We start from the raw sequence: 20,357 nt of genomic DNA, 5'->3' as shown, positions 1-20,357 counted from the left end.
ATGCTGGACTAGACAGACCACTCATCTGGCATGCGATGGCAAAGCTGGGCTACTGGTGGCAGTCCATCAGAGATCACCAAACCAGACTAGACAGCAGGACTAACAGCTCTTTAAACAGCTACATATAATGTGCAGGAAGAAAAACTTATCATGGGGGATTTCAGTCTGAGGGACATACACTGGAGATCTCCTGCTGTCATGATGGAAATGTCCCTGGAGTTTCTAAAAATTATAGACAATTTTCTAACTCAAGAAATATTGCAACCAGCTCAGGGTAATTCCATATAAGACCTCATTTTGATATCTGAAGATGAACTGATCACTGAATAAAAATTGTGGTTGCCTAGGTGAAACTGGTCATGGTGGATTACATTTGTTATAAGCAAACAGTGTATAGTCCTGACCAGTAATACATATATTTTGGGCTGAAAGTTGAAAATCATTATGAGTAAAAATGATTAGGAAGAAAAATTTAAACAATTTAAACAAAACATGAAAGGTAATAGGGAGTTGTCTAGGAAAACAAAACTTAATACCCAACAAAACACAATTTCACAGGTAATAATTGGAGATATACCAATCTCCTAGAACTGGAAGGGACCTTGAAAGGTCATTGAGTCCAGCCCCCTACCTTCACTAGCAGGACAAATTTTTTTGCCCCAGATCCCTAAGTGGCCCCCTCAAGGATTGAGCTCACAATCCTGGGTTTAGCAGGCCAATGCTCAAACCACTGAGCTATCCCTCCCCTTTAATTGAGGAATGCTTCTTCAATTAAAAAATATCCTGATTAATACATAAAAACAGAACTAAAAATAATATATAACAAATGGAAAAAGAAGGAAGTTGATAGTAATGACTATAAATTAACAGTGATGAAATGCAGACTACTGATTAGGGAAACTAAAGGGATCAGTGAAAAAAATCTATGCTCAGTAGGTTTAAGGAATATTCACAGCTCCATGGAATATTCACAGCTTATAGTAATAATGGAATACTTTCTATTCCAACAGTAACAAGAGAGGATGTTAAATAGCAATGGCTAAAGTTAAACGTTTTTAAACACGCAGGATCGGATAACTTCAAGAGTTTTAAAACAATTGGCCGAGGAACTCTCTGAGCCACTGATGTTGATATTTAACAAATTTTCGAACACTGGGGAAATTCCAGGGGACTGGGAAAAAAGCCAATAGGAGAGTATTTAATCAGGGAAAACAGGATAACCTGGGTAACTATATGCTGACTAGGTTTACATCAATTCCATGAAAATAATGGAAAGGCCATTCAGTAAAGAATGAAATGATGGTAGCGTAATTAATGCCAAGCAGCCTGGTTTTATGGAAATTCGATTTTGTCGAACAATACTGCTCCCATTGTTTGATGAGATTACAGGTTTGGTTGGCAAAGATAACCGTGTTGACAGATATGCGACTGCTGTAAGGCATTTGGCCTAGTACAGTACAACATTTGGTTAAAAACATGAGAGCTGGGGGGATTCTGTCCCTTCTCTGTGCCTTCGCTTACTTCTCTGCCTTTGTATATGCTCTGAGCTGTACCGCGGAAAGGCGAGTGGAAGAGTCATAATGCTGCCCCCCTCTGCTCCCCACCCTTCCACACCACTGGACTATGGCGAGTCTCTCTCTCCTTTATCCCCCCGCCCCCTTCCTGTGCCCCCTGGGGCAGCTGGGAGATAAATACCAATGAGCTCTACGAATCCTCCAACTGGTAGGCGGCAGGTCCCTGTAACGAACTGTAAAAGCCGGATTCTCTTCTCATTGTCCATCTCCTTAATCACCTGCAACCAACAGTAGATGCAATGAGACGGGGATTCTGCCATCACCTGTGTGCTCCTGGCTTCAGCAATGGGGCTTGGGATTGGGGGGCAGGGGGCAGCATCTCTCATTCCTGCCTCGGAGGCTCCTGCCAGCTCCAACAGGAAACCAAACTGCAAAACACAGAGCGTCCCCCAGAGGCTGAGGCTGCAGGATCTAATCTACAATCCACAGGGGTGCGGGATGGGAGCCACACCCAGCCTGAGAATCCTCCGAAGAGATGACTCCACACCCGATCCCGAGTCTCCTGCTGTCACTCCCGGACACAGGCTTTACCCCGCACTGCCCTGGCTGAGGACCAGTTTGCTCCCCTTCTGTCCTGATCACTCACTTCGGAGAAGAGGCACCTAACTGGGGCTGCTTTATTTCCAGCCTCTTTTGTCACCGTCTCCCATCCTGCCTCCCCCAGAGCAGCAGCTATTGCTGGAAACAGGCTGACCACTAAGTGCTGCCTGCTGCCCTGAGCAACTCTGGAGCCGCTGCCAGCTACGACCAAAGCCCTCGTGCTGGAGATGTGCTCGGTTTCAGATCATTCTGCCTGGGGGCTGGCGAGCAGTGGAGCCAGGCAGTGGAGCCAGACTGATCCTGCCACCCAACCCTACTCCCGCTTGCTGGCCAGGGACGGCTCCCAGGTACCATTCAGGCTCACCTGCCAGAACCACTGGATCTGCTTGCTGTTCTTGGTGTAGTGCCGGTAGATGGTGTTCTTCTGCCAGTCGCTCATATCCATCTCCTGCATGCCGCAGAGCATCAGCTAGGGAACCAGGGGACAAGTCAGCAGCCGAGCCACAGACTCCCCCACCCGCACTCTACGCAGGAGAATGGCTGGAGTGGCACGTGCACAATTCCTCCAGGGTCGGGCTAGGCAGCGGGGTTCCATTTCCGCCCACGCCCCAGGCACTGGAGAAGTCAGGGGCTCGGCAGGAAGTCTCCAGCCCGGCAGTGGGTCACCTGCTCTACAGGCCCGACACCTTGCAGCAGGTGGGACGAGAGCTTGTGCCCGGATAATGCCCCCGTCAGTGCCGCATTTCAGGAGCAGAGTTAAATGCAGAGTTAAATACAGAGAGAGAGAGTGAGAGAGAGTGAGAGTGTGTGTGTGTCATTAGCCAGCAGCCCCAGCCGATGCTAGGACCTCTCTGCTGTGGGACAGCGAGCACCAATGCTCGGGACTCAGCCAGCCGGGGGCGCGGAGACCCAGCACTTGCTGACTCACCTCTAGCTCCTTCTCATCGAAGTACCGCAGCCACTCCAGTGGTGCCACCTCATTGAAGCCATCCAGGAAGGCCTTGGTCTGCTCCTCCACACCCCGCGTGAACCTCCAGTCCGTCAGTAGCCTGCAAGGGCAGACATGCAACCCGGGGCGTACCCCAGCCAAGCCCTCAGACACGGTACCCACAACCATCCCGCCCACCCTGCTGTCTGAACCTCTGATGTTCCCGGCCAGCAGCAGGGCTAGTGCAGGGAGAGGAGCCTGGCAAATTCTCAAGGTTCCTCCCGATCCTTTCTTGTGTTGTGCTCCTGCCTCCCAAAGCGGTGGCTCTCTGAGGTCCCTGTCGGCAGAGGGCACTTTGGGAACAGAGACCTGCTGTCGTGGGTGCACTGACAACGCCTGTCCACAAGGGATGCACCAGCTCGAACCAGGTTTTGGGGATTCTTCTGCTGCCTGGGCCCGACTCAGCACAGAACCAGCAGCACCCAGAGCTGTGGTGGGCAGGCAGCTGAGCGGCTGCGGCTGCAGGGCCTGGGGCAGAGGGTCTTTAAACCACAATTTGGGGACTTCAGTAACTCAGACATAGGTTAGGGGTTTGTTACAGGAGTGGGTGGGTGAGATTCTGTGGCCTCCGTTGTGCAGGAGGTCAGACTAGATGATCATAATGGCCCCTTCTGACCTTAAAGTCTCTGAGTCTATGAGATAAGAACCACCCCCAATGCTCTACCTCCCCTCTCAGAAAGTGCTGGCAAAACCGCCCCTACCACCAGAGCCAGATCCCAGACTGAGCATTCAGGGCTGGGGCAAGGCCACCCAGCCCACAGCCTGCTGCCCACGTCAAAGCCAAGTAGCCCCAGGAGCAGCACCATGCCCCCGAGCCCCACACTCCATGCCAAGGTGGGGGGAGAGCCCAGGCACTGGTACTTACATGATATACTCTTCCTTATTCTCCTCCGTCACCCGGATACTCTCCCCTCCTTCCTTCAGCTCGTGTGTTGTCACCTTGCCCAGAATCTCCATGTCCTGGATGAAGTACAGCTCCAGGCCACACTCCTCCAGGCTGTTCTCCCTGGGGGAGAAGTGACACAAGGAACGTTAGCCTGGCTGCACCCAGCAAGGCCTTGGCACCGCGAGATCTGGCAGGATGAGGGCCGCAGCACTCCCTATGAGTACCCTGCATGCCGTGGTATGGGTGGCTTTTCTGCAGCTGCTTGGAGATTTCACAGGCTCATGTGCAGGTGTTGGTGGGTCTGATACACCAGGCCCGAGGCAGGATCCTCAGCACCCCAAGCCCTGGCATGTGGCCAGAGATCACCCTGTATGGGGACTTCACCCCATCACCCCTAGAGAAGCAGGGCCCCTGGGCTGGCAGGGGAGAGGCACTGACTTGATCCAGACGATGGAGTTGTAGAACTCAGGGTCAATGGATTCCAGGTCCTTCAGCGTGGGTCTCTTGTTAAGCATGCGTTTGTAGAAGGGGAGCGTGAAGCCAGTGTCAATGAATTTTCCATGATACAGCGCCTGTGCGGGAGAGAACACCCTGGTCACGGGCTCTGGATCCCAGCATGGCCACGGACGCTGCCAAAAGCGGCAGCTGGGCGGCGGAACGTAGTGACCAAAGCACCCAACACTGCTCCTTCCACTCCCGCCAGGTGGCTGAGGGAACCGCGTGCCAGGGGACCCTGAGGCTAGCCACTGAGACAAGCGGGACACTGAGCCTCCTGGGGCCACGAAGCACAGCTGGCCAGGGGAACAGGGCCCAGAGGCTCGTGACTAGGAGAATGTGGCCCCTCATGATGACAGCCCAGCCCTGAGTCTCGGGAGCACAAGAGTCCTGCCTGCAGTGCCGGGTGTGCAGAGCACCCACCTTCCCTCCCACCCCCAATTCCATGGCGTCTCCCTCTCCCTTTGCAGCTCTATTAAGAGCACTTGTTTAAACAGCCCTCCTGGCCGCCCTGGAGCCTGGCTTCCAGAAGCCTCAAGGCAAAGGCAGCCAAAAACAATGCAGACGCTTGTCTGGAGCAGCCCAGCGGTGATTAATAGTCGGGGAGTTTATGGGGATCCGGCTCTGCTCCGAGCAGGGCCGGGCGGCTGGGGGAGACCTGGGAAGAATGTACCAGCTTCCTGAGCATGGCACCATGGAGGGTCCGATCTCAGAGCCAGGGGACTCTGAGCCCCAGCCCCTGCCAGGCCTGAGCCCCAGGCCGTGGGGTGAGGAGGCTGGGCTCAGGCCACCAGAGACAGGGGGAGTCACGCTGGGGTTTGGGCAGCTGGAAAATCTCATGTTGTTGGGGCTAAAAATAGTCCCCAAAGCTGCAGATCCACTGGAACACTGGGGTGGCAGCCAAGGCGCTGGGCACATCCCCGCAGTACAGCTGGGCGAGGCCCCGGGAACCACCTCCGATACACAGACCCCCCCCCCAACCTCCTCCAATACACACCTCCTCCCTCTGGCCACCTCCTCCGATACACAGACCCCCCTCCCCCAACCTCCTCTGATACACAGACACCCCCTCCCCGAACCTTCTCCAATACACACACACCCCCTCTGGCCACCTCCTCCGATACACAGACCCCCCCGATACACAGACCCCCCTCCCCCAACCTCCTCCGATACACACACCCCCCCTCTGGCCACCTCCTCTGATACACAGACACTCACGATACACAGACCCCCCCCTCCCCGAACCTCCTCCGATACACAGATGCCCCCCCCAACCTTCTCCAATACACACAAACACACGCCCACTCTCTGGCCACCTCCTCTGATACACAGAAATCCCCTCCCCAACCTCCTCCAATACACACATCCCCCCTCTGGCCACCTCCTCCGATACACAGACACCCACAATACACACGCCCCCTCCCGAACCTCCTCCGATACACAGACCCCCCCCCCCGCCCTTCCGGCCAGCCTGATGTGCCTCCTGTGATACACAGGCCCTACTCTGGCTCCACAATCCACAGCCCCGCAGTGACAGCCCTCTCACCACCACCCCAGACACAGACCCCAGAGCCCCCCACCCCACTCACAGGGCACCCTGACCCCCAAGCTGTTCCTGAGGCTGCGGATCTGGTGGAGCCCACAGTCCGGCGAAGCACACGGCTCCTCCCCTCCGAGTCCTGGCCTCTGAGCTGGAGCCACCTTTGCCCTCCCCACTCCCCAAGTCGAGGCTGGGCCCCGCAAGCGGCCAGCTGCTCCCCCAGCACAGAGACCAGCTGCTCCTGCACACCCCACCCGGGCCAGCCAGCCTCCGGGGCCAAGGCTTGGAACATTTTCGGGCTGAAGTGGCTAAGCCCCATCCAAACCCAGGGCCCCACCCGCTCGCCACGCGTGGGGCCAGGCCTGCTCTCCTCACTGACTGGCTCCTTCCTCCCGCCCGGCGCCGGGGCGCGCGCTCACCATGGCGATGAAGCGGCCGATGAAGCGGAAGTAGGTGAGGTGGTCGGGGTTGATGGAGGAGGCGGGGTTGATCTGCAGGCAGTAGTTGTTCTTCCCGGCGTATTCAAACAGGCAGTACATGGGGTTGAGCACCTCATGGGACAAGAGGAAGAACCATTCCCTGGGGGACGAGAGACCAGAGCGCAGTGACGGGGGTGCACGGTGCCCCCAGGAGGGCAGAGCTGCAGCCGCTCCACTCCTGCTCTCCAGGCAGCAGGACCAGAGCTCCGGGGGCCCAGCTGTCAGGGGGGCTGGGCCCACTGGCCCCTGCATACAAGAGCTTCACCTGGGGAAAGGGAGCAGCCCAGACGGCTTCACTCGGCCCGCGCACCCCCATACACACCAGCCCGGCTCTGCTGGGTGCAGCCTGAACAGTCCTGAGCGCTTTCGGAGACAATGGGGGGGGTCCCCACTATCCCATGTCAGCCTCCATCCCAGAGGCAGCTGCATTTCAGCACTGCTACATGTAGCCTGGGAAGCATTTTAGGAGACAGCAGCTTGGAAAGCATCCCAGTGAACGTGGGCCCTGGTGCGCCCAGCACTCATTGGCATCGGCCCTTGGCCCGGCGGGGGTGCCAGGGGCCCCAGGGAACGCCTGTCCTACACACACACCTCTCCCTGCCCAGGTCTGCACACTCCCACCAGCCACACACATCTGCCTGCTTGTCTGTCCCCGCCACGCTCACTCACCACCCGCCCACACACAACCCCCACGCGCCTGCACACCCCCAGTGCATCCATACCCACGCCCAGAGCAGGGACACCACCCCCCCCCGGCCTGCCCGCGCCCAGAGCATGGACACACACCCACAGACACCGCCCCCCCACCCAGCCTGCCTGCGCCCAGAGCACGGACACCGCCCCCCCCCGGCCTGCCCGCGCCCAGAGCATGGAACACCACCCCCACCCCATGCCCAGAGCATGAACATCGCCCCACCCAGCCTGCCCGTGCCCAGAGCATGGACACACACCCACAGACACCGCCCCCACCCAGCCTGCCTGCGCCCAGAGCACGGACACCGCCCCCCACCCGTGCCCAGAGCATGGACACCACCCCCACCCCGTGCCCAGAGCATGAACATCGCCCCCACCCAGCCTGCCTGCGCCCAGAGCACGGACACACGCCCCACCCCATGCCCAGAGCATGAACATCGCCCCGCCCCAGCCTGCCCGCGCCCAGAGCATGGACACCACCCCGGGCCTGCCCGCGCCCAGAGCAGGACACACACCCACAGACACGCCCCCACCCAGCCTGCCTGCGCCCAGAGCACGGACACCGCCCCACCCCGTGCCCAGAGCATGGACACCGCCCCACCCCCAAGCCCAGAGCACAGACATCCCCCGGCCTGCCACGCCCAGAGCATGGACACACACAGACCCCCTCCATGCCCAGAGCACGGACACCGCCCCACCCCAGCCTGCGTGCGCCCAGAGCAGTGACACACAGACACACCCCCGGCGCCCAGAGCACTGACAGTGCCCCCCCGCCCTGCCTGCCCACGCCCAGAGCACGGACACCCCCCCACCCTGTACCCAGAGCATGGACATCGCCCCAGCCTGCCCGCGCCCAGAGCATGGACACCGCCCCGCCCGCCCAGCCTGCCTGTACCCAGAGCACGGACACACACATACCCCTCCATGCCCAGAGCACAGACACCACCACCCCACACACCTCCCACCCGTGCCCAGAGCAGACACCCACCCCGCCCGCGCCCAGAGCACAGACACGCCCCCAGCCTGCCCGCGCCCAGAGCACAGACACGCCCCCCCCAGCCTGCCCGCGCCCAGAACACAGACACACCCCCGTGCACATGCCTGCACACACACCCCCACACACCTGGCCACGCCCAGAGCACATGCACACAAATGTGCACACACCTGCGCACACACACACCTGCCTGCCCCCAGAGCACATACACACCTATGTGCCCTTCCTGTCTCTGCTTCCTCTCCCCCCATGAGCCCCGTCTCCCGTGGCTCCCGTGCAGGGAACACTGCCCCTTCCGGGCTCCTTAGCTCCGGGGAGAAGCACAGGAGAGGCGCGTGGTCTTTGCCTTGGTCCTCCCTAGCAGCTCAGGGAGACGAGTCGTCCTCCAACGCAGAGAGCGCCCGGTATCCTGTCCGTGGTTCTACCCTGTGGTAGAACAGCATGACGTAACCTACCATAGGGTAAAACCACTGGCAGGACACAGAGAGAGACAGAGCAGGAGCCCACGGACCAGAGACGGGAGCAAGGTCACCGTGGAGGAGGAGGAGTTGGGGTGTGACAGACACGAGGACACCAGGGAGCCGGGGGGAGGGAGGGAGGAAGAAGAGTTAGCACCAAGGCAAGCACCCAGGCAGAGGCAGGCTGGGGCCAGCAGCAACACAGACACCTCCTCTGGCCCAACAGTGCCCCACGAGGCTTTCCCCAGAGCCCCCGGCTGAGCCCCTCCACCCCCCAGGGGCACGGGCAGAGCCCCCACCACCGCAGCCCCAGGGGCACGGGCAGAGCCCCCCCCACCCCTCCAGTCCCCAGCCCCAGGGGCACGGGCAGAGCCCCCACCACCGCAGCCACAGGGGCACGGGCAGAGCCCCCCCCACCCCTCCCTTCCCCCGCCCCAGGGGCGCGTGCAGAGCCCCTCCCACCCCAACCCCCCCATTCCCCAGCCCCAGGGGCGCGGGCAGAGCCCCATTCCCCAACCCCAGGGGCGCGGGCAGAGCCCCCCCCATTCCCCAACCCCAGGGGCGCGGGCAGAGACCCCCCCCATTCCCCAGCCCCAGGGGCGCAGGCAGAGCCCGGTGTGGGGCGCTCTGGCTCTGTTTTGTTACTGTGGTGCACACGGGATTCAGGCCATTTCTCATTCAAACCCTGCAGGACATGCCCTGGGCTTCCCTGTCACAGCAGGTGCTTAGCAGGGCCCTGGGAGAGGAACATGAGAAGCCCCAAGCCTCTCCCTGGGCCCCATTCCCGGCAAGCTGCCCCGCGGCAGCACAGGCGCCTGTTCGCTCAGCAGGACTCACCTTGCAATGCCGCCATAGTCCAGCCCCTCCTCGCCACGCATGATGATGTACAGCCTGCGCCGCAGATCATAGGGCTTCATGTTCATAATCTACGAGGGGGAAGAGATGGGACGCGTCACCCACAGGGGCCCGGTGCACAGGGGCTGCCTCGATATCCAGGGCCAGCCCGGCTCCTGCATCCCTTGTACCCTCCTACACGGCCCCCTTCAGGGGGCCATGCTCTGCCTGTGGCCCTCCCTGCGCAGGGACTCACCTGCTGGAAGGAGTCCTCGAAGAGCGTCTGCCGGGAAACGCTGATCTTCACGTGGCTGGGCAGCGCGTTCGACTGCAACCAAACACAGGGGCTGGGCTCAGAGTCAGCACCGCTCTGCCCTCCCAGTGAGCCGCCCGCACCCCTTCCAGCCCCCCGTCCCTGCCCCGCTCCCCAGTACTCACGTGACACAGGAAGCGGAACTGGTGATATTTCCAGCGAAAGCTTCGGTCGTAAGCCCCAGGGGAACCCCCCTGCTTATTCCTACAGGAGCAAACACATGGGCCTTGGCTGAGAACCTCCCGCCCCGCGCACTGGCAGAGCCACCTCCTCCGGGAACCGTGCCCCAGCCCCAGCCCGGAGAGCTCCCCCACAATACAGCAGCACCACCTGCTCCGTGGCGGGGCCTGGCCAGCCTCTGCACAGAGGGGAACAGAAGCCCGGCGTGAGCGCGCCCGTATCGGGGAGTGGGGCGGCCCGACCACCAGCCATCGGTTACTCGGACCCAGTGGCCCCAGGCCACGCTGCAGGTGCACGGGGTGCTGCACTAACAGCGGCACTTGGCATCTTCCCAGCGCCTCTTGAGAGCCTCGCCCCTGCTGATGGGGGAGTGAGTGAGTGAGAGGCCCCAGGCTACCGAGCCAACCACAGGCAGAGCGGAGGACAGAAGTGCCGGGGCCCAGCTCTGCCCGGCAGCACGCGGCAGTGAGAGGAGGAGGGGCCCTGGCAGGAAGCACCTTACCCAGACTCAAAGCCGGGGCGCGGGTCTTTGAAGGTGGTGGTGCGAGTGTTGTGATCCACAAAGTAGCGCACCCCCTCGCTGGTGTATTTCATCTCCCAGCCAGGCGGCAGGGCCGGCTCCTGGATCATCCTGCCCAGCACAAGGAAAAGATTCCTGGACGCATGGCACACTCAGGGCAAGAGAGTCCCGTTCCCCCCGCATGGCCTGCTCCAGCACCCCCAGGCTGGGAACAAGTGCAGCTCCTGGCCCCCAGCCTCTCACGCCTTTTGCTGCCCCCGAAGCCCAGGAAGCCCTTCCATGCCGCAGGACTGGCGGGGACCTGGGAGGCACCTGCTTCAGGCCTGGGCCAGGAGCCCTGCCCCGGGTGATCTCAGCCCAGGAGACGGACTCCAGCCATCTCCCAGGAGAAGTGCCCAATGGGGAGCACAGCACAGCACCCCCAGCCACCGCAGTGACACCCCCAGGACTCGCTCTGGCTACACTGGCCCAGCGTGGGGCGGGAACCCGAGCACAGAGCCGTGCAGTAGGAGGGGACAGGGACCTCAGGGGGCCTATGTGGGAAGTGCCTCCTCCTGCCCAAACCAGCCCAGACTGTTCCCCTTGTGTGGGGACCTGGGCCATGGCTGCCTCCTGGCAGATGGTCTCAGAGAAGATTTCCAGGGGAAACCAGCGTGCCCCCACCCCCTGCTGGGCACTGCCTTGCTGCCTTTTCCACAGGGCCCCCTGCCGGCAGGTGTCTGTTTGCAGGACTGCTCCGGGGCCCGCGTCCTGAGCTCTCACCGTGGGGTTACTAGCACAAAGCTCTGTTGTGGTTAGGGGCCCACTCGTCAGAGCGTGACCTAGCCAAGCAAAGGTGGTGCCCTACCCCTGCGTGCGAGGATCCTCCCACTGGGTGGTCCGCGTGTTGTGGTTCACGTAATACACTCGCCCGTTGTCCTGTCTCTTTTCTAAGAGAGAGAGAGAGAGAGAGAGAGTTACCCTGCCCCCTCCGGCCCATTCGCGCCACTCTGCACTAGCCCAGGGGATGGTGCTGGCCTCCTGCCTTTCAGGGAATGGCGACGCTGTTGTCACGGGTGCGGATCCCTGCAGGGACCAAGCAGCCACATGGCTGCAGCATGGGCTAGCCATGCCCGAGACGACCAGGGTGCAGGTGGGCTGGTACAGCCGTGCTGAGGCTAGTGAGGTCAGAGCTAGCGGGGAAATCTCCACGCGCCGCAGTCACCCCCGGGGCACAGCGCACACCAGACAGGCTGGATGCTGAAAGGGCCATTTGTAACTCTCAGCTCCCCAGGAGCAGGGGATCGCCTGGGGCCTCGCTCCTTGCAAAGGGATGGCATTCCCCTGCCCCCGCAGCCTGGCTCTAGGGAAAATCTTTGGTCGAAGGACAGAGTAAATGGAGCATGAGAAGGAACAGCAGCAATTACTCACAACGTCCCGCAAAGCAGGGTCCCCGCCCACGCTCCGGCGCCTGACACCGAGCTCAACACCCTGAGCACGCTGGGCCGGGGCAGGGCACAGAGAAGCAGAGACACAGGACGGGCGGCTTCTGGGAAGAGTGCTGCAACTAGCCTTATCCTGACACATGGGTGTGCACACGCCTCCCGCCCCCTGCTGCATGCGTCGCATACATAACCCCCCACCCCGGCCACATGCACACCCCTCACACCCCTTCCCCTTCCCGCTGCATGCGTCGCATACACACACCGCGGCCACATGCACACCCCTCACACCCCTTCCCCTGCCCGCTGCATGCGTCGCATACACACACCGCGGCCACATGCACACCCCTCACACCCCTTCCCCTGCCCACTGCATGCGTCGCATACACACACCCCGGCCACATGCACACCCCTCACACCCCTTCCCCTGCCAACTGCATGCGTCGCATACACACACCCCGGCCACATGCACACCCCTCACACCTCTTCCCGCTGCATGCGTTGCATACATCCCCCCCCCGCCCCAACTGCATGCATACCCCTCACACCCCTTCCCCTGCCCACTGCATGCGTTGCATACACACACCCCGGCCACATGCACACCCCTCACACCCCGTCCCCTTCCCGCTGCATGCGTCGCATACACACACCCCGGCCACATGCACACCCCTCACACCCCTTCCCCTTCCCGCTGCATGCGTCGCATACACACACCCCGGCCACATACACACCCCTCACACCCCTTCCCCTGCCCACTGCATGCGTCGCATACACACACCCCGGCCACATGCACACCCCTCACACCCCTTCCCCTTCCCGGTGCATGCGTCGCATATATACCCCCCGCCCCAACCACATGCACACCCTCATACCCCTTCCTGCCCACTGCATGCCACATGCACACCCCTCACACCCCTTCCCCTTCCCGCTGCATGCGTCGCATACATACCCCCCCGCCCCAACCGCATGCATACCCCTCACACCCCTTCCTGCTGCATGCGCCGCATACATAACCCCCCCGCCCCTCCGTCCACATGCACACGCCTCCCGCCCCCTGCTGCATTTGCCACATACATAACCCCCCCTACCTCCCCAGCCACATGCACATCCCTCACACCCCTTTCCCTTCCCACTGCATGTGCTGCATACGTCCCCTGCCCCGCACCTATATCCCTCCCCTGGCCGCATGCACCCCCACACACACACACATTCCCCAGCTGCATGCACTGCATATGCACCCCTCTCCTCCACCCACATCCCTCCTCCACTGCATGCACCCCTCACACACCCCTCCTCCACACACATGCCTCCCCCACACCCACCTACTCCCCAACACACAGACCCCCCCCTAGAGTGCACAAACCAACAGCCTATCCGTGTACACACCGAGACACACCCACCCAAACAAGTATCAGAGGGGTAGCAGTGTTAGTCTGGATCTGTAATAGCAGCAAAGAGTCCTGTGGCACCTTATAGACTAACAGACATATTGGAGCATGAGCTTTCGTGGGTGAAGACCCATTTTGTCGGATGCATGGATCTGATGAAGTGGGTATTCACCCACGAAAGCTCATGCTCCAATACGTCTGTTAGTCTATAAGGTGCCACAGGATTCTTTGCTGCTTTTACACCCAAACAAAGAGCTCTCCGTGTACAGCTTTCCTGAGCCCTCAGTACACCTCTATATGTACCTATACTCCAGGTACACCCCTCCCTTCACACACACCCCTTGTCATCACTTTGCCTCTCCTCTATACCCAGACACACTCACTGCCCATCATATACAGACAAACCGCCTCCCGATACACACAGACACGCACACCCCACACAACTGCGCATGCTCCCAGGTACCCCTGCCCCTAGCCACTCTGCACAGAGGCCCTGCCCGCGGGCACCCTCAAGGCACTGGCCCTATTGTGGGCCACCAGCCCTGCCTGCTCCTGCACAGACTACAGGGAAGAGCTGAGTTTCCCCAGTCACGGCATTTGCCCTGCTGTCCCCGTCAGGCTCCCTCTTCCCTTGACCCGCTGCACCCCTCCTGTCCCTGTTTTTTTTCCCCCCCCCCCCCAGGTGGGTTTCTGAGGCCCTGTGAACCTCCCCTCCCCTGGGGGGGGGGGATCACTGGGGCGGGCTTGCGCGCCCTGCTCCCGGAAACCCAATAGATGCTTCACTGGAGAGGCCCAGCTGCTGGAGCGGCAGCACGCTGAGCGTGTGGCCCGCTCCTGGGAGCAACCCCCCCACACACACTGCCCTTCGCTGCTCCAGGCTGAGCTGGGGAAGCAGGACGCTCCCGGGAGTCCCAGGCACCTCCTGGAGGGTGGCTCAGGCTGTAGTGCTAATTGGAAGCAGGCTCCCTTCCCCCTCCCCGCCTGGATGCTAAGGCAGCTCATGTGTTTGCTCCCACACTGCAGGCTTTGGCTGGACTGCGCTCTCAGCCGGATGCACAGAGCAACCCAGGACATGCCAGACTCTCCTCACTGAGACCACAAGGTTATTGGAAATAAATCAGGGCCAGAAGCAGGGGGCAGGGAGCCAGTTAGGCCGGGGCTGGTGGTTCAGAGCACCTGGGAGCCAGCTCCTGCCCGCAGCCCCTGCTCCGCTCACAGGGGCCTTACTTCGGGCTAGTGCTACAAGCTGAGAGTTGCTGGAACCCCTCGAGTGACCCAGGCCAATGCCCCTCCTGCACAGGGCCCAAGCACCGCAGCAGCTGCAGGGAGCAGCACCCAAAAACCTGACAGAGCCAGCGCTGCCCTGAGCCGCCTGCATGCAGCAGCGCTTGCTGGGCACCCCCTTGGACTGTCAGCTCCTCCATGGCCCCACCTGAGCCGGGCCACCACCCCGGGGCCCTGGGGTCACCCAGCCCACCCCCCTGCCCGCTTGTACTACACACGGAATTCAAGGGGGCTCCCTCAGAAAAGACACAAGCCAGCAGGGTAAGGATTTCAGCTGTCAGGGATGGGGAAGCTCTGTTAAGTCCAGCTCACCAACTAGGGGCAGGGCCGGGCTCATGCCAGGTGTCTTGCCCAGGACGGTATTAAACGACTCAAGCAGCTGGGTTTCCACCTTGCCCCCTTGACAGCCTGGTGCATCTGGCTGCCAGGATGCTGGGCCGAGAGCCACCTGCATTTTCCTTCTCTCTCACCCCGTGGCCTCTCCTTGGCGCACACGCTATGGTCCCCCCACCCTGGGGCTCACACCCCAAGTAGCTGCTGACAGTTTCCCTGGTGTCAAGATAGGAAAACAGCTGCTGCCACCAGCAGTCCCATCAGCAGGCTGTTAACCCCTCCTCCGGCCCCTGCAGCCCTGCTCCAATCTCCCTACGACGCTAACGGGGCTCAGGCGCTGGGGCCCTCGGACCCAGACACTCGGCAGCCCCAAGTCTCCATGTCGCTCGCTGGGGGCAGCCGCCCGCCCAGCCAGCCGCTGTGGGGTGGGTTATTAGAGCACCTGGCCTATGCCCATGTCTCTAGTCTCTCTAGGCACCTTTGTATTGTGTCTCTCTCCTCAGTGAGGGTTGAGTGTCACATGCCATGAACACGGTGGTAACAGCGCCTGCCAGCAAACCCAGGCAATGGCTCCTGTTCTCTCTGCAGCTCCATGGTCCCGGCTTCATAACCACCACCCCCAAACCTGATTATTCCCTGGGGGTGGGGGTGGGGGGTGATTCCGACCCCCCCCCCCCAGCCAAGTTTCAGCCCAGCTGGAGGAATCGCCCAGCGGAGCCGTTACCTGAAAAGTGGGGGGGGGGGGGCACGTGCTAAACATCCTCTTGTACTGGCTGCCCTGTCCTAGCAGCGCCTCCAGGGCACCCCCTTGCGTACATGGGGCTCTCTCTGCGCCACACCCTGGTTCAGAAACCCCATTTCAAACCGGTCAGGTGCTCCCGGGATCTTCCACGTCCCCCATCCGTGCCCATCATCCCCCAAAGTCTCAGCAGCAGCTCCTGTCCAGCTCTCTCCGGTACCACAGGATACTCCCCTGGGCACACGCAGTCGCCACTCCCTAGATCTCCACTAAGTGGCTGTCCCATCCCCGCATTACCCACAACCCACCTCACTCTGGGCTAGCGTCATTTGGTTCAGACGCGACATGAAAAAGGCAGGTGCTAGTGGAGCCCAGTGGAAAGCAATAGCACCGAGAACGGACCACAGCAAATTCCCAGTGTAGACTTCCTGCTGGACACCATCAGCAAGAGGCCTTCCCCCATGGCAGAGCCTTTCCTCCCATTCCCAAATGCAAAGGGGGAGCTCACCCCGGCAGAGAGACCCAGGCAGAAGAGCCAACCTCTCCGACTCCTCCTCGAGTCCAGGCAATAATCACAGCTGCTGCTGGGTTTAGTCAACAGGGAGCAAACCCAGAGAGCTGGGCACCTCTGGACTCAAAATGCTGGATTTAAAGTCCAGGCTGGCGTGGATATCTGGCAGATCCACCTCACAGGCAGCATGGATGGTGGGACAATGTCATCTTCCCTATGCTCACGCACCCCAGCAGTAATGCAGAGGGAACGAGCCCCCAAGAACACAGGTTCCGCCCCCCCAAGAGCAGTCAGCCAGCGGAAAGGTGCTGCTGGAAGGGACGGACGGCGCAGGAGGGGTTCGAGCCCTGGAGTGGGGGTGGTGTCAGGTGAGCAGCAGCAGTGAGAGAGGAGAGGAGAAGGCTTGGTACTTACCCCAGCCGGGAGGAAGGGGGCCCAGAGGATCATTGTCAGATGGGGCGCCGGACGACTGGAGACAGCAGAGGGGGCAAAAATGCAAAACAACAAAGAGATTATCAAGAGCCGGGAGTGAGATGAGCAGGGAGGTGGGGGCAGGCTCCCCACTCTCCTCTCAACCCCAACTCTCAGCACAGGGACACAGAGCCTGCTGCTAAGGAACTAAAAACAACTTGCACACTCGGAGTGAAAAAAGCCCACGCTAGACCACGGCCAGGGCAGCAGGAGCAGGGGCTGCGGGAGAGAGGAGCAGGGCTTGCTGGAACATCCAGCTGTGCCCGGCTGCTCTGCTCCTGCTGGCCAAGGCGACTGATATCACCACCACAGTTACACCTCCAACCTTCTCCAAGAACCACACACAAGAGGGGAAAAAATAGCGCAGGCCTTTCCAATGAAATCATTCCCACAAGCCCTGTCCACGCCCAGCGCTTCCTGGCTCAGCCTGCAGCCTCCCCCGCCTCCCCCTTCGCAGCGGGCTGTGAAAGCGAGCGGCAGTGTGCGAGATGCACTCCAACTGAGGAAACATTCATGCCTGCACAGACAGGCGTCTCCCTGAGCCCCCTGCACGTCCCCACCCCCAACAGGTCCACTGCACAAAGCACCTTTATTCTGGCTCAGGGCGAGCCGAGCAGCCTGAACTGGGGGCTGCTGGCCTGGCACTGTTTGGATTAACGCCCCTCCCCGGCTTTGCTGGGAGGTCTCCTGGGGATGGCCCGCCAGACCAAACAGGCCAGGATTCAGGAGAGTGGGGGGCTCAGCATACACTTCTCAGTGTTAAATAAGAAACATATTGTTACTAAAACGGCCTTTTCATTTCCCCTCCTAGCGTTAAAGCGGGGGCTCTGGTGGCTTTCGCTGCGAGGCAGGCCCCGGATCCGGAGCCGACTGGTTTGAGGAAGGGAGCAGCGCGCCATGCACAGAAACCGTCCGGGACTCAGGGAAACACCACGGCACTGCCAACCCCTTCCCCACCCCACGGGGGAAACGACGGACGTCCACACACAGCTTCCACTCTGAGCCACAAGGCTGCCTATAGCCCCTGGCCAAGACACGCAGCACCTCCTGCTGCCTGCCGACAGAACTGCCCTTGTGTCAGAGAGTGCAGGTGAACCCGAGGGGGCCATGCGACATCCCGGTGGGGTGAGACAGGACACGGGATTGGGAACCCATGGCAGCCAAGGCCCCTTCTCCCCACACACTCTGCCGAGCAGGCCATGGCCATGCTGAGAAATCCTGGCTCATACAGCGGGCTGTCTCAGCTGCCCCTCCCTGCTCACACAGACGCACAGAGCAGCCTGCCAGAGAGCCAGCCGAGTCACGTCCGGAGGTATCACCTCACTGGGACCTAAAAATAACTGATTTGAACAAACATGGCAGCGCGACACGAGCAAAGCCGAAAGCTGCAGGAGCCAGCCCCCGCGCTGCTCCCACAGTGCCCACACATGTGCAGCGAGGGGGAATGGCCAGGCTGCTAGGAGCCAGGGAGAGACCCAGCTCCCAAGGGCGACACAGAAGCATAAGGGAAAACTAACATGGAGCCCAGTTAAACCAGCACAGCAAATGCTCCAAGACTGCGAAGGGCAGGAGCCCATGGAAAATCCCCAGGGCAGGGCCACGCAGCCCTGTCCCCATCCATGCTGCCGGGCAGAGAAGCCCAGAAATGCTGCTTAGACAGAGGCCAGCGATACTGAGAAACCTGGCCACCCGCATGACCAGGGAATGCCAGCCTAGCCCAGCTGCCTCTCCTGCCACACAGGCAGGCAGGCCCAGGAGGGCTCAAGCCAAAGGCCCTCTGGGGATGGGAGCTGAGCAGCAGCCAGCACTCCTGGCAGCAGTGTTGGAAGCAGAAGTATCATCACTTCCAGATTTAGCCTGATGAAGAGAAGTCCCCTCCGCCCCGCCCAGCGTCCCGGCCGGGATGTGTCACAAAGAGTGGCATGGCTTCAGCGCAGTCGCTCTGGGGGCTCACGCTCAGAACCCAGGCAGCGCTCTGGACTGATGGACTCCCCTCCCCACTCATCGCTTGGGAGCCAGCGCTGCCAACCCTAGATGAGAGCAATGGGCACGTGGAGGGCAGCGAAGCCTGCAGCAGCCCAGCCTGCAGCAGCCCAGCAAGCTCACTGAAGGAAAGGGAGCGCCAGGCTGGGAAGGGAAGGAAGAGACCCGGGAGCCCTCAGCTGAGAGCAGGGAAGGCAGGTTGCTCTGCGCTCTAACACTGCACGCACACCACGAGTTGGATTCAGGGGCCATGGCCAGCTGCACAGAGCATTTCTACAGCTCTGGACTGCTCAGCCTCCTGGCTCACCTCCATGGGGACGAGAAGTTCATCACCCAGGAGCTCTCGCTTTGTGGGGGGGCTGTTTTCCCACGCCGACCCCATGCTCCCACCCGTGAGCGCTCCGCTGCTCCTGGCAAGGACAGCAGGCCCAGGCACACATGCCATCAGAGCAGACCAGAGGGCTTGGAGCAGTGGACACAGGAACCGGGAGAGGCTCAATCACACCCCTGCGGAGCCCTGGGAGAGCAGCGCTGCTCAGGGCTGAGGCCCCCTGTAAGATCCAGGACTCAGCAAGGGGCTTTTTGACAGGGGAGTGGTTGGAGGTCCTTGCACTGGGGGGCAGAGGCGCCCCGGATAAAGGTCAGCGCACAGGCCTGATGACTCCACTGACCTAGGCCTGATCTGCACAAGTGCTGAGTCAGCTGTGGTCATGGGTGCTCAGCAGGGGTGGAGGGTGGGTTTGGGGACCGACTGGCCCGTCCAGAGGGTCTCCTCTCCGCAGATTTCTCGGGCCAGTCACTATCTGACTCTGAAGTTTGAATTCCAGCTCTTGCGATAAGCAGGGAGGGTCCTGCTGAAAGGGGATAGGAGCTGCCAGAGCCCAGACTCTGTGCTCAGCAGCTGCATTCCCCCAGGGGCTAGGTGAGAGATCAACATCCCCCAACAAGGAGACGTGGCCATTTCGTCCAGCTCAAGCCCAAGGAAAGAGGCAGGGAAAGCAGGAGGTGCCTGCTGAGCAGAGCACTTAGCCCTGGAGCCTTTGGCCTCCCCTTGGCAGCCACTGCCTGAGCAGCCAGGACGGGGAGCCGCCCGTACATTACCTTGCTTCGGAACTGATCGTTCCAGTCTTCTGGGACAGAGTGTGACCTCACTGCCCTCAGCGCTGCCCGAGCCCAGCCACGCCATTCGCTAAACACAGGTTCCCGCATGGAACAGCCTTAGCTGGAAAAGTCAGGCCCAGCTGGGCTCCGAGCGCCTCTCCTGCCACAGATCCAGTTCTCAGAACTGGGACGGCACCCAGCAGAGAGACCTGCAGCCATCCCACCAGGGACAGCTCCATGACACTCCAGAGACGGCCCCAGGAACTCAGAGGAGTCAAGGGAGAAAGCAAGTTCCTCTGCCATGCTAGTATCAACCCCATCCTGGGGGCAGGGGCCTGAGGTCATTTCCTGCTGCCTCTGCTCAGGACAAAATGAATCATTAGGCTGGATATTAGCAGAAACTTTCTAACTCTAAGGGCAGTGACACTCTGGAACAGCCTTCCACGGGAGGCTGTGCAATCCCCGTCACTGGAGGTTTCTAAGAGGCTGTCAGGGATGGGCTAGGTTCACTTGGCCCTGCCTCAGTGCAGGGGGCTGGGCTAGATGTCCTCTCCAGCCCGACAGTTCTATGGATCTCTTTAAAAAGGGAACACCAGTTCCCTCAGGGTTTCTTGGCTCCCTGCCTTGAAGGC

At 60.8% G+C, this 20,357-nt stretch overlaps 1 protein-coding gene across 6 annotated transcripts in view; it reads right to left on the bottom strand.

The window, feature by feature from the left end:
• WWP2 (WW domain containing E3 ubiquitin protein ligase 2) overlaps positions 1 to 20,357 on the bottom strand; it is an 82,956-nt gene that overhangs the window by 2,514 nt on the left and 60,085 nt on the right. For all 6 annotated transcript variants that reach the window (XM_039502636.1, XM_039502638.1, XM_039502635.1 and 3 more), the window contains 12 exons: positions 16,585 to 16,639; positions 11,342 to 11,423; positions 10,477 to 10,605; positions 9,920 to 9,998; positions 9,738 to 9,809; positions 9,485 to 9,573; positions 6,443 to 6,602; positions 4,427 to 4,560; positions 3,968 to 4,108; positions 3,043 to 3,163; positions 2,479 to 2,583; positions 1,696 to 1,792 (listed from right to left, as the gene is read on the bottom strand). In XM_039502636.1, coding sequence (XP_039358570.1) covers positions 1,696 to 1,792; positions 2,479 to 2,583; positions 3,043 to 3,163; positions 3,968 to 4,108; positions 4,427 to 4,560; positions 6,443 to 6,602; positions 9,485 to 9,573; positions 9,738 to 9,809; positions 9,920 to 9,998; positions 10,477 to 10,605; positions 11,342 to 11,423; positions 16,585 to 16,639 — 1,264 coding nt within the window. The remainder of the gene's footprint in view (positions 1 to 1,695; positions 1,793 to 2,478; positions 2,584 to 3,042; positions 3,164 to 3,967; positions 4,109 to 4,426; positions 4,561 to 6,442; positions 6,603 to 9,484; positions 9,574 to 9,737; positions 9,810 to 9,919; positions 9,999 to 10,476; positions 10,606 to 11,341; positions 11,424 to 16,584; positions 16,640 to 20,357) is intronic.

This window comes from Mauremys reevesii, linkage group 16, assembly GCF_016161935.1.
Source record: "Mauremys reevesii isolate NIE-2019 linkage group 16, ASM1616193v1, whole genome shotgun sequence".
Lineage (NCBI taxonomy): Eukaryota > Metazoa > Chordata > Testudines > Geoemydidae > Mauremys > Mauremys reevesii.
This window is presented reverse-complemented; position numbering and strand designations above follow the sequence as displayed.